A 15,079-nucleotide genomic window follows, 5' to 3' on the forward strand; every position below is an offset into this window, starting at 1 on the left:
TCCAGTTTCAAGATGCCTATCCTTCTACGTCTCCGGTCACCTGCAATGATCGCGTTACCAATATCTTGGAAGGTAGCCGATAGCGGTTCGTATCCCAAGATGAGATGGGCTGCCCTCACCTGCAGGTCTTCATTCACGAATACCTTGGATCTTAAAACTCTATTGAGGTCTATGATACTAGATAGGCTTAAGCGGGGCGATACGTGCTGTTTATTTGAAAAAATGTCCGAGGAACTAAATATGGTTAGATCAACAATAAACGTCAAATAAAAAGGAAACTAAGATACAATAAAGATCTAAATGATAAAGTTAGGAGAACTAAACCCTAGACCAGGGGACCTAAATCCTATGGAATCACACCTAGTTTTCCCTCTTCGACTGGACAATGGGGACCGTTGTACCACTTCCGAAAGGCGACTAAATAGTCGTCCTTCATGCCTTTGTTAGATTTGGGAAGACATGATATAAGCCTAGTGATGCTAGACCTAGACTTTAAGTAATACCTTACGCCTTTAAGTTTGTGACACTCATACATGTGGGCAACGTCATGCCATGTGAGACTCAAACTCATTTGCTCATTGAGAGCGTCAACACAACCTAAAATTCTAAACATGTTAGGTGTACATTGGTCTGGACATAATCTATGATTATGCAAGTATCCACTGGTTACATTCTTCATGGGAAGTGTCATTCCACCCTCCAAAAATGTGATTATGGGAATGACAATTTCCCCTTCTTTCCTATCGTCAGTTATGGCTTTTGGGGGGCAATATCTCAAACCCACTTCCTGAGGGATGCGATATTTGGCTCAGAAACCCTCCATACCGGCGTCGGTATCTACTAGGCATTTGAATCTACCCATTTGGTTGGAGTAAAAATGGAGAGTTTTAACATTAATTTCTACAGTGCCTAAAGTTTTTTTTTTCTTAGTAATTGGTTTGTGTTTTTTTTTTCTTTTAAATATTTATATAAATTGGCATATATATTGTTATACTAACATAACAAATTTCACAATATTTTTACAATTATTGATGTATCAATTTCTTACAAGTCGAAATAAAAAAATAAAATATGAGACTGTGACCAACCACAATTGAAAATAAATGTTTTGAGAAAATGTTACAACATTTATTGTTATCGCAATATTTTCACAATTGTTGAGATCTCAATTTCTTATATATCAAATAAAAAATTGCTAAATCCACTACATTTTAACATTAATTTTACAACAAATCATAGGTAAGTTATTATTGATGGATAACACTGGAGCTATAATGCTTTTGGTTTATTCAACTGGCACTATAGCTATAGTGCCTAAAGTTTTTATTTATTATTATTTTTTCCAGTAATTGGTTTGTGTTTTTTTTCTTTGAAATATTTATGCAAGCTAGCACATATATTGTTATACTGACACAACAAATTTCACAATATTTTCCTAATTATTAACGTGTCAATTTCTTACAAGTCAAAATAAAATAATAAAATATGAGACTGTCATTAACCACAACTGAAAATAAATGTTTTGAGAAAATTTTACAACACTTATTATTATCACAATATTTTCACAATTGTTGAGATCTCAGTTTTTTATAGATCAAAAAAAAAAAATACTAAATCCACAACATTTTAACATTAATTTCTACAGTGCCTAAAGTTTTTTTTTCCCCCAGTAATCGGTTTATATTTTTTTTTCTTTTAAATATTTATGTAAGCTGGCATATATATATTTTTATACCGACACAACAAATTTCACAATATTTTTACAAATATTGAAGTATCAATTTCTTACAAGTCGAAATAAAATAATAAAATATGAAACTATGACCAACCACAACTAAAAATAAATGTTTTGAGAATAACAATAACAATGTTATCAGTTTAAAACCAATTTAGAATTTGTTCTAAAAATGTTATGAATGTAGCATCTTTCTCAAATAAAATAAAAAAATATCTATCCGGATCCTAAAAATAAAAATATGGTGAAAATATTGTAATAATTTGTTGTGTTTTCAGATTTTTTTTTTAATATAGTTAAATTGAATGAACCAAAATTCACGATAAAATTTATATTAATTTTTTCACTATTAGGGCAGCGCGTGCGTTGCACAGCCAACACTAGTATTGCCATAAAAAAAACTATTGCGATCCGCACCAACTTATTTTTGCCCGCCATTTGTGTGGCAAAATGAAACCCGTGAACCAAGGCACATGAGAGATCTCACAAAATGTGCTTGGTAAAAGATGAGAAGTGAGAAGTTTGAGAACAAAAATGTACTAAGTTCAGCAGAGTAATCAGTAATGCCACTTTGGTAATTGACTTGGTAAAGAGACGTCACCACCTTTACTCTCTCCTTTCTCCACCGTCCATTTTAAAATTTAATAAACACACTACACTAGCGGTTTGTACACATGCTAGTATAAAAACATTAAAATAAATCTCAAAGAAAGCAACTTCCACGAGCTACATACATGCATGTCGTATCTGAAACTGAAAGGTTGGCTCTATATAATTAATGGGACCCTCCTGAGGCAAAGTGATGTCATGGTGGTCAATTCAATTAATCTGAACCGTGAATGCTACCATTCGAGGTATCGTTTCCTCCGCTTAATTTTAATTTTTAGTTGTTAAAAAACTATCTACAAAGCTCAACATCAAAGAGGTGGGCTCCCCCACATCACTGACCCTCAAATTTTGTAGTATGTTCCCACTGATGCCACGGGCCCATGGGCCCATCTTCCTACGTGCAGCTAAACTAGAGGTAATAGGAACGGCCATGAATCTCAGCAACCCATTTGGTGCCACGTGTCTGACACGGTATCTTGGTGGACAGTACAAATTCCAGATCTTTGATAAACCTTTGAGTGAGTGTGAAGTGTGTCACAGTGTGACTTAGTACTCTTCTCTGCTCGTCTCTCACTCTCACTCTCACTCTCACTCTAGCAGTGAACTTTTTAGTAAGTACATGATCAGCTTTATTATTAGCAGTGAACTTTTTTTTTTTGCTAGAACATGATCAGCTTTATTATTATTAATTTATTTCTTTAATTTAATGTTGTAACTAACTGAGAGGAAACATTCTACGAAGTCAGTTCCTATGTTTGCTCAATCTTGATGGTTACTAAAAATCAAGTTTGAGATATTTTCTCAGTTAGTTCTGATCTTCTAAATAAATTCAAACACTATTAGTTTATACTATAAAGCAAACAATTATAGTTACCGTTTGATGATCATTGGTCTCTTGGCTCTCTATTCTCATCTTCTTCTCTGGTTTGTAACCTGTGTCTTGTGTTCATGATTCTTTATTATGTGTGAATTTGCAATTTTTTTTTTTTTTTAGTTTCTGCAACTTCAACTTTTGTAGCATGCATCGTCTACTGAAGTGTGTTTTTTGTTGTAGTTGTACGTAGAGTCAAGAAAGTTAGCGTGACATACATGAATTAACTAGGTTGTTGAATTGGACCCATGATGGTGTTTATATTGAAGCTTCATCCACATAGGATGGTCATTGATTTTATTGCAGTATTGACTGTTAATTGGTGATCAAAACCCTGTTGTGTGCCTGGAAAACTATTGCTTTTGAGCTCTGCTCTATTGAAGTTCTTGAAAGATGTAACCTTTAATCAAGCATATATTTATAACTGAGCCTTCACTCCTGTGATAACTTACTATAATCATTTAACAAAAGAAGGAAAATAAAATCTAATTATCTATTTCTTGATGATTTATAAACTGGGTTGGGGTTAGCTGCGAGTACATAGTGCTTACACTGCTAGAATGGTTGAATAGCTTTAGTTGTATACCTGAATAAATAAAGTCAGAGATTAAGGGGGAGCTTGGAAACAGATTATAGCATCTGAATTTGTTGCTAAATTTCTTTTATTTGGTAGATTTAATAAATTTTATTGATATATCGTTATTATGTAGTAATGTTTTATCAACTTTTTGGCTGACCTTGTTTACTCTGTTGAGGATCTTAGATGACCTCAAAATTTTTGGACTAAGGTTTGGTTGTTGTTGCTTCAGACAAAGGATATTACCAATGGCAACTGTGACCACCTCACACTTTGTATCCAGTTCACATATCAATTGCCATGGAACGTCCGGATCAGAAAGTAAAGTAAACTTTGGCCTAAGGAGTCAAGCAATGACTCATAATGGGTTAAGGTTGTTGAACAAGCTAGATATACTAAAGATGAGAACCCAAACAAAAGCAATTGCTAGGCCAGCAAGAAGCACAGTGAGTAAAACTGAGAAGGACAGACCTAATGGGAAAATTGTATGTGAACAAGGAATGAACTTGGTGTTTGTGGGAGCTGAGATAGGTCCATGGAGCAAGACTGGTGGACTTGGTGATGTTCTTGGAGGACTTCCACCTGCAATGGCAGTAAGTGCAGATCTCTATAACATTTTTATTAGGAAAATACTAATGTGACTCCAAATTTTACCATAAAAGGCTTACAAACAAACATGGCAATGAATGTAATTAGTGCCGCTTCAATAACATAATAAATAAAGATTTGAAAATTATATATTTTTTGATTGGCAATGCATCAGTTTTAAAGGCTTATGTAGTAAAATTTGTAGCATACCTAGCATCACTCATTATTCCTGATTGACTGCTATTCTGGTTCTGATTGGACTGTTTTGTTGGATGAGGTATATTTGACTAATTATCTTTACCTGAATAATATCTAGGCTAAGGGGCACCGTGTTATGACTGTGTCTCCACGCTATGACCAATACAAAGATGCATGGGACACAAGTGTTCTAGTTGAGGTAAATTTTCATAGTACTCTTATGGATTATGATAATCTTCCTTTTGTGGATATAATTCACCAGCCAAGTTTGTACCTTGGCAATTTCCCTGATTTTCTTCTCTTATGCAGATGAAAGTTGGGGATAGAATTGAAACCGTTCGCTTCTTCCACTGCTATAAACGAGGAGTTGATCGTGTATTCGTGGATCACCCAATGTTCCTCGAAAAGGTTTAAACTTTTATTAGAACTAAATCAAGGTTCTAAGCCGTAGTGTTAAAATTGTGGAATGTATATCTGATGCATAACTTTCTTAATATTTAAGGTATGGGGAAAAACTGGATCCAAAATCTATGGCCCTAGGGCTGGTCTGGATTACAAGGATAACCAGCTGCGATTCAGCTTGTTGTGCCAGGTAACTTATCCTTTCTTCAATCTTCCCATTAGTTTCGTACTTCCATTTACTATTTCCAATCTTCAGCCAATTAGCCAATGAGCTCTAGCTCAAAAGACACTTCCTTAATTCAAAATTTTTTTTTAAAAAATCTTTATAGCCAGTTGATTAGGGAAACAATTTGAAGAAAACATTAAATTTGAATTTTAAGCAGCAAAGTGATCATGGTATTAAATGGTAGAATTTTTCCATGACAGGGTTAACTGAGAAGCCAAGCAAAGTGTATGCAAGAAATGTAAAATTTTTCTGAATTATCTATCAACTCTTAAGCTATAGGTGAAAAGAAAATGCTTGTTTTCACAATTTAAACCAAAAACACCTTTTGTTTGTATTCTTGTGACAAACTGGCATAGAGCTTATATGCTATGAGTTATTGCATATTTAAGCTTACTTGGTGGGTCAATTAAGTTGCTTAATCTACTAGTGATTAATTGATTGCTACAATTGAGTTCATTCGAATGGCATTTTTAAACCAGGAAAAGATCCAGGATATAAATTGTCTCCCATCTCACTATAGTGTGTACTTGTAGCCTAACAGCTCATCAACCTCATAGTTATTAACATTTTCAGACATTGAGTAGATAGCTGAAATACACCTTTTTCCCCTCTTATAAATTTCAGGCTGCTCTGGAGGCACCAAGGGTTCTGAAGTTGAAAAGCAGTGAATATTTCTCCGGACCATATGGTGTGGACAGTGGAACCATTTTCTGTTTCTTAAACTTGAAGTGCCTTTAAATAAATAGCTTCATTAAGGATGTTCTTTTCTGCTTCTTGCAGGGGAGGATGTTATCTTCATTGCCAATGATTGGCACACTGCTCTTCTTCCATGCTACCTAAAAACAATGTACAAATCAAGGGGACTTTATAAAAATGCCAAGGTAAGGTGTCCTTGCGCCGATGTCCATACTATAGAATTGTGTTCAACTTGGGAATTTCTATTCATTAGGATCTAACACAGCTTCACAAATGATGGCAGGTTGCTTTCTGCATTCATAACATAGCTTACCAGGGAAGATTCCCCTTCTCAGACTTTTCACTTCTCAATTTGCCTGATCAATTCAAGAGTTCTTTTGACTTTATTGATGGGTAAGATCTTTTTGAGCTATTCATATTTCCATTTGAACAAGGACTTTCAAATTGATAGGAATTTGATGAACAATTCCTCTTGCTAAGTATTTTGAGTATTTCTGTTGTGCAGCTATGAGAAGCCAGTGAAAGGAAGGAAAATCAATTGGATGAAGGGTGGAATAATAGAATCGGACAGGGTCCTGACTGTGAGCCCATACTATGCCCAGGAACTTGTTTCTGGAATTGACAAGGGTGTGGAATTGGATAACATCATTCGTAAGACTGGCATCACTGGTATTGTGAATGGGATGGATGTTCAAGAGTGGAATCCTTCCAGGGACAAATACATTGATATTAAATATGATTCCACAACTGTAAGTAACTTTTAATGAACTTGTTGCTTCCCAAAATTTCTGGTTGTAAAGATCAGTACTTATTGGTATAGTGATTTTCAGGTTATGGATGCAAAGCCTCTATTGAAGGAAGCCCTTCAAGCAGAAGTTGGGTTGCCTGTTGACCAAAACATCCCTTTGATAGGCTTCATTGGAAGACTAGAAGAGCAGAAAGGTTCAGATATTCTAGTAGAAGCTATTTCAAAGTTCATTGGGCAGGATGTTCAAATTATAATCCTTGTAAGTATCAACTCTTAATTGTTCTCCCCTCCAAATTATAGCTGTTGCAACAGGGATTTTTATAATGACATTGTTTTCCTCAGGGAACTGGCAAAAAGCCCATGGAGAAGCAAATTGAACAGCTGGAGGTACTATATCCCAACAGTGCCCGGGGTGTGGCAAAATTTAACGTCCCCTTAGCTCATATGATGATTGCTGGGGCTGATTTTATGCTGATCCCAAGTAGATTTGAACCCTGTGGTCTCATTCAGTTACATGCCATGCGATATGGAACGGTAAAGGCCTCACACCTTCTTCCTCTCTCTATATGGCTACCACTATGATCTAACCTGACAAATTATACGTTGCTTTAACTGATCATTACTTTTCTGTGTGACTTCACAACAGGTACCTATTGTTGCCTCAACCGGTGGACTTGTTGATACTGTCAAAGAAGGATTTACAGGATTCCATATGGGAGCTTTCAATGTTGAAGTAAGAAAATGAATTTTTTCTGCTTCTCTGTGACACACAAGTGCACCACTTTCTCTATTCATTTGCTCTACTGTGTATGGAAAATAATGATTTTGTGTCGCTGGATTGCTTTCAGTGTGATGCAGTTGATCCAGCTGATGTAACTGCAGTAGCCACTAATGTCAAGAGAGCTCTTGCAACTTTCGGTACCCCTGTTTTGAAAGAGATGATCCAGAATTGCATGGCCCAAGATTTTTCATGGAAGGTTAGTATGACATTCAGCCAGTAAGGAGATGTCCAATCTAGAAAGTTTGCTTGCATTTCTTTGAGAATATTTCAATTGCATAAGTGACAAAAAATTGATTTAAAGTAAATGTTTCTCTGATCCATGAGTTTAACTGATAATGTGCATCAATGTAACGCAGGGACCAGCCAGACAATGGGAAAAGATGCTGCTGAGCCTGGATGTTGCTGGCAGTGAACCTGGAATTGAAAGGGAGGAGATTGCTCCTCTTGCCAAGGAAAATGTTGCCACTCCTTGAGCACTGCAACTGATATCTTATGGTATCAGCATGAATAAGTACGCCAACAGATCTGGTTAAGTATGCATGGTATGTAGGTAGTAACAACTGTTGGCTCTTCACCTCATTCAAGGTTCAGTTCATGTGAGCAGCGAGCCTGGTGAAGAATTTGGAGCTATTTTGCATTTTTCTTTTTAGAAGGTTAATGGTTTTCAAGCTGAGTAGAGAAGTGTCACAAAGTACAAACCAAACATGTGTTGTTATGAACCACTATAGAACCTGTTTTTGCTGTTCTTGCTATATAGTTTTAAGCAATATGTAAGTAAATAAAATTAGTGTTTGCTCCTTAAGTGCCTGCCTCTCCTGCAAGTGACTGATATGCTTCAATGCTCTTGCAATTTTGTGCAATTTTGTACGTGATGTCTTCACTCAAATATCTTTGCTTTTTTAGTTGCCTTCTCTTAATAATGAAATCTACTACAAAACTTTGGAGCGAGTCGGATGAAAATCCAAGAATAGTATATAGCAAGACACTGCATGCTTTGAGTATGATACAAGAAATATCATTCTTTTAAGTATGCGTTGTCACTGTACTTTTACTGATTATTGAATTATAGATGACTGTTCTAATTACATTCCATTTCATGTATAAAGTTAGGAATGAATTGGTAATGTAGTATAAGAGAGAGGATTTCTAATTCGTCAGCTCAGCTTATTCCTTGGTCTACCACATTTTGAGATGCTGTGTTGTAAACAAAAGTTGTTATTGCCAGAGCAAACATACTAATTCAAATAAGTTGTAAATGCTTGAAATTGCTGTAGTAGATTCAACATTTTTGAGATGCTGTGTTCTATGCAACATTTTTGTTACGGAATGCAAAGTCTTTCCAGCATCCAGCTAAAGATTTTAGAAAAGCGAGACATAGAAAACTTGTACTTAAGTCATACATAGCCTGAAAAGATTCCTTAAAACTTAATGTGAGACTATTGTACCACTTGGAAAATGGAATAGTATCCAAGGTGCGATAAGTTTGGTGTGCTCGTAAGTTGTTACTAGAAAAATCTTGGATCCATAATTCTTCTGCTTGATGGTTAATGTTGATACGAGAAGCATAACAAAATGGGGAATAACCTTGTTCTTCAAAAAAGCTAGTTACTTCACTAATCACATTGGTGGAAATAAGGGAATAGTTTATAGAAGATAAAATACATATCATCTGGTGCAGGAGCTTTGTAGAAGCCAAGACTGAATAAGACTTTTTTTTTCTTTCTTTTTTTTCAATTGGGTTTTGGGACTCTGAAAAGAAAACCATTTTCCTTATCAGTGATGGTATAGGGAATCAAATCTTTTAACCAAAGGGAAATGAGGGATTTGATGAGGAGTTTTTGGATTTCATCTCACAGGGAGATATGGTCTTTGTTCACTCTAACCACTTCCCTACTACGAATCCAACTCAAGGAGTAGCCTGAACTGCATTCCAAACTATCAAACTTGTAGTGTTCCACAAGTTCCAAGATGTTATTTTTGAAGTGGACTCCAAAGGTGTCATTGAATCCTCATTGAATTTATATTCTATTCGTCAAATTCTAGCTTCTTTATTCTAAAATATGAAAGCCGCTTTACTCTCTCTCTCTTGTTGGGATTTCATTTTTGTTCCTCAGAATAAAAATTGTGTCTCACAATGTTGCCCGTTGAACTACCCATTGTAATTGGGATTGGCCTATCTTCGTCTCCTATCTTCCGTCTTGGGTTCTTGTCCTTGAAGTTGTTGATGATTTGGGGGGTGTCCCTTGTTTTTCATTAAAATTCTTATTCATTAGCTAAAAAAGATGGTCCTCTTTTCAACCACATTTTATCTTCCTATAGCTACTACTTTCTTTGACATAGCCCACAATAATAACCTCCAATAGAGAAATTTACAAATGCAAAACAGTTACACAAATATACAGATAGAAGATGAGGACTCAGGGGTTGGCCGAGTTGGTTGGGCTCTCAGTCTTAAGGTGCTTGTACTGGGCTCAACTGGGTGTGCTCCCTAGTTCGAGTTCTGCTACCTGCACTTTGAAAAGAATTTCCTGAGCCAGCGCTTTACCCCTTCGTGGGCCCACCCTGCTCGAACAGTGATTACTATCTGGTTGAAAACTTTGAGAAACACTGTGGAAAAAAGAAGAAGAAGATGAGGACTAGCTGCAACTAAAAATAAAAAGAAAGGAAAATTCCCTAGTCTATATAAGTTTAGAATCATTGGTAGTTGATTAAGAAAAAGAGAACAATATTATATAATATAAATGAAAAGCCCAGAAGAGATAGCTCACTTTAATGGGTGGAATTACCCGAAAGCTTAATTATCAGCCCAAAAGCCATATTCCCACCCAAAAAAAAGTGCTAAAAGGCCGAACAAGCAGGCGGCGAGAATAAATCGCGAATCAAAATTCTATCAACTGACGAAATAGAAAGAATAGTATATTGTAAAGAAGATTACTAATGTTCTTTCTTTCTTTCTTTTTTAATTTGTGCTGACGAAGAATAGTTTTAAAATGATTTGAAACTCTTTATGCCATTTGTCCCATTATAATTTATAATTAGGTATAGTATAAGGCTATAACCTTACACAATAAATAAATATTACTATATATTTTAAAAATTTAACCATTAAGTTACATGTTCTTTACACTCTTAATACATATGTCAAATTTTGTGTCAATCAGATGATATTTATTGTATGATCTATAAACTTATATTTTATACATAATTTTAAACTACAAAAACTTGTAATTTAAACAATTTATCGATGACATAAATATTAATCTTTAATTTTTAGAAATTTTGCAAGCATAGAAATATAAGAAAAAGATGTAATCCAATAGTGGATTTATTAAAATTCAAATCCAATAAAAAAAGATATTAAGTAAGGTTATAGATTGAGGTTACAACCAATTTTGTAGATAAACTTTATCTTTAAATTTATATTAATATACAACATATGCCATATATTTATAGCCTCCTTTTAACAAGAACTCTTAGGGTCTGTTAATAAATTATTTTAGAAAAAAATTTATACCACTTTTTTAAAAAAAAATATAAAAAATTGTCAAAAAAAATTAATTATTTTTTTAATTTTCCTTTCAAATTTTTAAAGATATTTTCTAAACCCATTCCTTAGATCATTTATTAACTTTTCTGATTATATATATATATATATATATATATATATATATATAAATATCATGTATATTCGTATAAATTTAATTAGAGGTAAGTTTGCTTTATGTGTTTGATTTTCTCAAGGCAAGAAAAGTTTGTTGCGTATTAAATTCCTTATGTGTTTGATTTTCTCTAGACAAGAAAAGTTTGTTGGGTATTAAATTCCCAATAACCTACCTTAATAAAGAAGTTAGTACGGAGTATTTCTTAAGGAGTTATGTTTAATTCAGTCTTTATTGTTTGAACCATGAGTTTTAAAGTGGTGTTTCAATCTAATGGGTTAACCATGAATTATGGACAAGTTGATTTTTTTGCTAAGAAGATTGAGCATCTTAAACAACTAAAGACAACTGCCTGAACCACTTCAAGTAGGGAAGATGATGTTTTTTGTTTCCAGTTAACTCAATTAATTTATAACAGAAATTCAAAATTCTATTTACACTAAAAATTAATAGATATTTTGACCAAATGTTAAAAACAATCATCATAAAACAACGTTATAAGCTTAAATTCGAATAAATGTCCAAGATAAGGCAAACTCAATGCTGAGGTTTACTTGTAGCCTACAACCAAACTACATGTATTTCTTGCAACATGTTAGTCTTTTATATCAATGGCCAGGATTTGTCCAATCAGAATGATGAACATAATCGCCCATAGGTATTCTAATAAGAGAAAAGTTAATTAATGTCCTAAGTGCATTAGTTTAAAAAGTACTTTTTTATTATAAAAAAAAATAACCCTAAGGTTTACCTGTAATTTGCAGCAAGACTAGAAGTGTCAATGTTCGGCCCAACCCGCGAACACGACACGAACCCGACATAGGTTTTTTCGGGTTATGATTGGACCTTAATAAGTTTGGGTCAAAAATGGGTCGACCCGAAAATGACACGATAAGAAACGTGTCATAAGTGGGTCAACCCACATAACTCGGAATAGACACGTTTAACACGCCAATTTATTTGTGTCAACCCGAAATGACCCAATTAACAGAACCCATTTAACTCATATAACAAATAAATATTTATTTTATTTTAGATTTGTCAAATACCTTTTATATCCAAATATATATTTTAAATTTAAAAAGAAAAGTGAGTAATTACAAAAATTTACAAAGGATGTAATTGAAAATTGAAACTTTACAAACCCTAGGATTTCTAAACCCTACAAACCCTAAACCTCTAAATATTCTTATAAATATTTATTTATTTTTAATTTTAGCCGAGTTATAAAGATATTATATTTTTGTTGAACTATATTATTTTATTTTTGTTAAACTATGTTATTTTGAATTTGGGTTGAAGTATTGCACTTCTTTTGGAGTGTAAAGAACTTATTTTTAAATATATATTATATTTTTGTTGAACTATATTATTTTGAATGTGGGTTGAAGACTTGAAGTGTATGCATTGCTTTTTAGGATGCAAAAAAAACTATTTTTAGATGGATGTTATATTTAATATTATGCAGATTGAAATGGGTTGTGTTACATTCATGTCAACCCAACACAACTTATTTAATAAGCGTGTCAAATGGGTTGGGTCAGGTCAACTCGCCTTATTAACAGATCGGGTTAGGGTTGAAGGATCATGACACGATTATTAAATGGGTCGGGTTAGGGTTTGACCATTTAGTTGAATACCTCTATCTCGACACGACACAAACCCGACACGCTAACCCGAATTGACACCCCTAAGCAAGACTATCGCAAATTGTGTTAGCCTTTAAATCAATGGCTGAGATTTGTCCAATTAGAGTGACGAGCAAAATCATACAAGGGTATTCTAATAAGAGAAAAGTTAATTTATGTTCAAAGAGAATTGGTTTAAGAAATATATATATATAATTTTAACACCAAGATAGGTTTACCTATAGGCTACAACAAAACTACATGTATTTTGTGTTAGCCTTTTAAATCAATGGATGGGATTTGACCCAAAAGAGTGATGAGCAAAATCACCCGCAGGTATTCTTATAAGGGAGAAGTTAATTGATCCCCCACAAATATTAGTTTAGGGAGTACTTATTACAAAAAATAATGAGAAAAGAAAAAATTTATTAATTTTGTGACAGTATTTTATATTTATCATAAAATGGTATTAAAATTTTTCTAAAATAATTGAGGGTCTTGTTAACAAGTACCCTTAGGACAATTATTAATAAAACATTTTTAAAAAATTTTGACACAATTTTTATAAAAAATTATAAAATATAATTAATTTTATCTTTCTTTTTTTTTTTATAAAAGATTTCTAAAAATATTCCCTAAACCATCTACATATGCCTTAAATGGAATCAAAACTTTCTGGTTAATTAACATTTAACCACATGGACCCAATAACAATATGTCTTATGTTTATGTGCATGTATGCCACGTATTTCTCAGAAAAACAAAGAACATATATATAATGTGTTCGTATACACTGAAAAGAGAGAACATCAATCAAAGTTAAGAAAAAGTTGTTCTCCTAAAAAAAGCTTTCATCAATTGGGAATGGTGATCACGTGAAGGATGTCGGAGAACAGTTTTTGGGGCCCATCAGCCAACAGTTTCCCTTTATCGTAACTGTCCTTCACAACTGAATCCTCATCAATCTGATCTCACACACACTACATTTCCATTGCTTCAAATATAAGTTTGTTTACACCCCCCAAAAAAAAAAAAAAAAAAAAAATATATATATATATATATATATATATAAGTTTCTCACACCGGGCGATAGTCACTCTACAAATATAAGTGCTTGTAGAATATGAGATACGAGGTATGAGGGATAAGCAATGACAGAGCTAGGATTTTAGTCTAGAGGGGGCAAAATTAAAAAACTATATTAAAAGTGAAATTTATATAAAAAATATTAATCAACAATAATAACAAAATAAATAAACATTGTAAGTAAATATGAATATATTTCATATTATTAAAATAAATAAATAAAAACAACCAATTTATAGTTACTAAAAAATTTACAAACTGATGGAGTAAAAATATGATTAGTGTTACTTAAAAAATATAATAAATAAATGTTTGAAATTATTTTTTGTGATTGGTGACATGCCAATTTGTAAGATATAAATAGTAAAATTTGTAATATCTCTAGCATCATTCAAAGATAAAATGCTGTGAAAAGTATCATAAATAGTAAAAATTGTGTAAATAATGATATAAAAAAAATAGTGAAATAGGTGGTTTGGTCACTTTCAAGTTTCAACAAGTAGAAGTTTTTTTTTTTTTTTCATGTGACTACTAATACAAAAAAAAATTAAGAGTCAGAGGGGGCAAGTGCCCTCCCTCGCCCCCCCTCTGGCTCCACCAGTGGGGGTAAGGGTTAGAATTCGGGTTCAAGCTTCCAAAAAGAATTTTCAAACACAAATATACTTAGATTATACTAAAGTATAATTTTTATCTTTTATATATATATATATATTAAGTATTATTATTTAGATTTTTTTTTCTTAAAATTTTGTCATATAATTTTTTTTTTTACACAGAAAAAATGTATTTTTTAGTTAAATAGTCACATGATTGAATTTTAAGAGAATAACATAAAAAAAAGCACCTAAAATACTATATAAATTTTGTTCTTGTTTAATTCGGCAACTCCCGTAATCACATGGTGTTTCTATTATTAGGTGAGGTTCGGGTATAGTGTTCATTTGTATTGGGCCCGTTAAAATTATAACAATTGTCTACTTTTAAACCTATGCACTGGATCTAAATCTCACTCCTTACTATTTTCTTAGAGTTTTTGTAATTTAATAGGTATTTATTACTGTTTTTAACGTGAAATTTAAGATTTAAATTTCAGGTCCTTACTATAATTATATATAATAAAAATACATTATTTTATTTTATTTTTGAAAATTATGTCCATGTTTGTCAAAGATAGTCGTTAATAAAGTCATCTAAAAAGTATTAATTAAAAGAATGACTATGGTGAATCTGTGACTGTGAGCCAGCACGCATCTTTACCCTTTATGGCCTGTTTGG

General features: G+C 33.0%; 1 protein-coding gene across 2 annotated transcripts; it reads left to right on the forward strand.

Moving 5' to 3' along the window:
- The first annotated feature begins 2,815 nt into the window (after positions 1-2,815).
- On the forward strand, positions 2,816-8,233 carry LOC142617716 (granule-bound starch synthase 1, chloroplastic/amyloplastic-like). Of its 2 annotated transcripts, none has more exons than XM_075790671.1 (14): positions 2,816-2,955; positions 4,025-4,385; positions 4,697-4,777; positions 4,888-4,986; positions 5,081-5,170; positions 5,831-5,894; positions 5,987-6,087; positions 6,186-6,295; positions 6,408-6,651; positions 6,733-6,909; positions 6,993-7,184; positions 7,297-7,383; positions 7,499-7,627; positions 7,788-8,233. In XM_075790671.1, the coding sequence occupies exons 2-14, from the start codon at positions 4,041-4,043 to the stop codon at positions 7,902-7,904; spliced, it is 1,836 nt and encodes a 611-aa protein (XP_075646786.1). In that variant the 5' UTR covers positions 2,816-2,955; positions 4,025-4,040; the 3' UTR covers positions 7,905-8,233. The 2 variants fall into 2 exon arrangements, with proteins under 2 accessions (XP_075646786.1, XP_075646792.1); XM_075790677.1 differs by lacking the exon at positions 2,816-2,955 and adding an exon at positions 3,141-3,268.
- The last annotated feature ends 6,846 nt before the right edge of the window (positions 8,234-15,079 follow it).

The sequence above is a fragment of the Castanea sativa genome, chromosome 1 (assembly GCF_040712315.1).
Source record: "Castanea sativa cultivar Marrone di Chiusa Pesio chromosome 1, ASM4071231v1".
NCBI classification, from domain to species: Eukaryota; Viridiplantae; Streptophyta; class Magnoliopsida; order Fagales; family Fagaceae; genus Castanea; species Castanea sativa.

Bases quoted from the DNA above. Each gene is read 5' to 3' on its own strand.
- LOC142617716 (XM_075790671.1), top strand. From the start codon at position 4,041: ATGGCAACTGTGACCACCTCACACTTTGTATCCAGTTCACATATCAAT. The intron at 6,296-6,407 runs GTAAGATCTTTT...TCTGTTGTGCAG, and splicing joins TCTTTTGACTTTATTGATGG to CTATGAGAAGCCAGTGAAAG. The intron at 7,628-7,787 runs GTTAGTATGACA...AATGTAACGCAG, and splicing joins CCCAAGATTTTTCATGGAAG to GGACCAGCCAGACAATGGGA.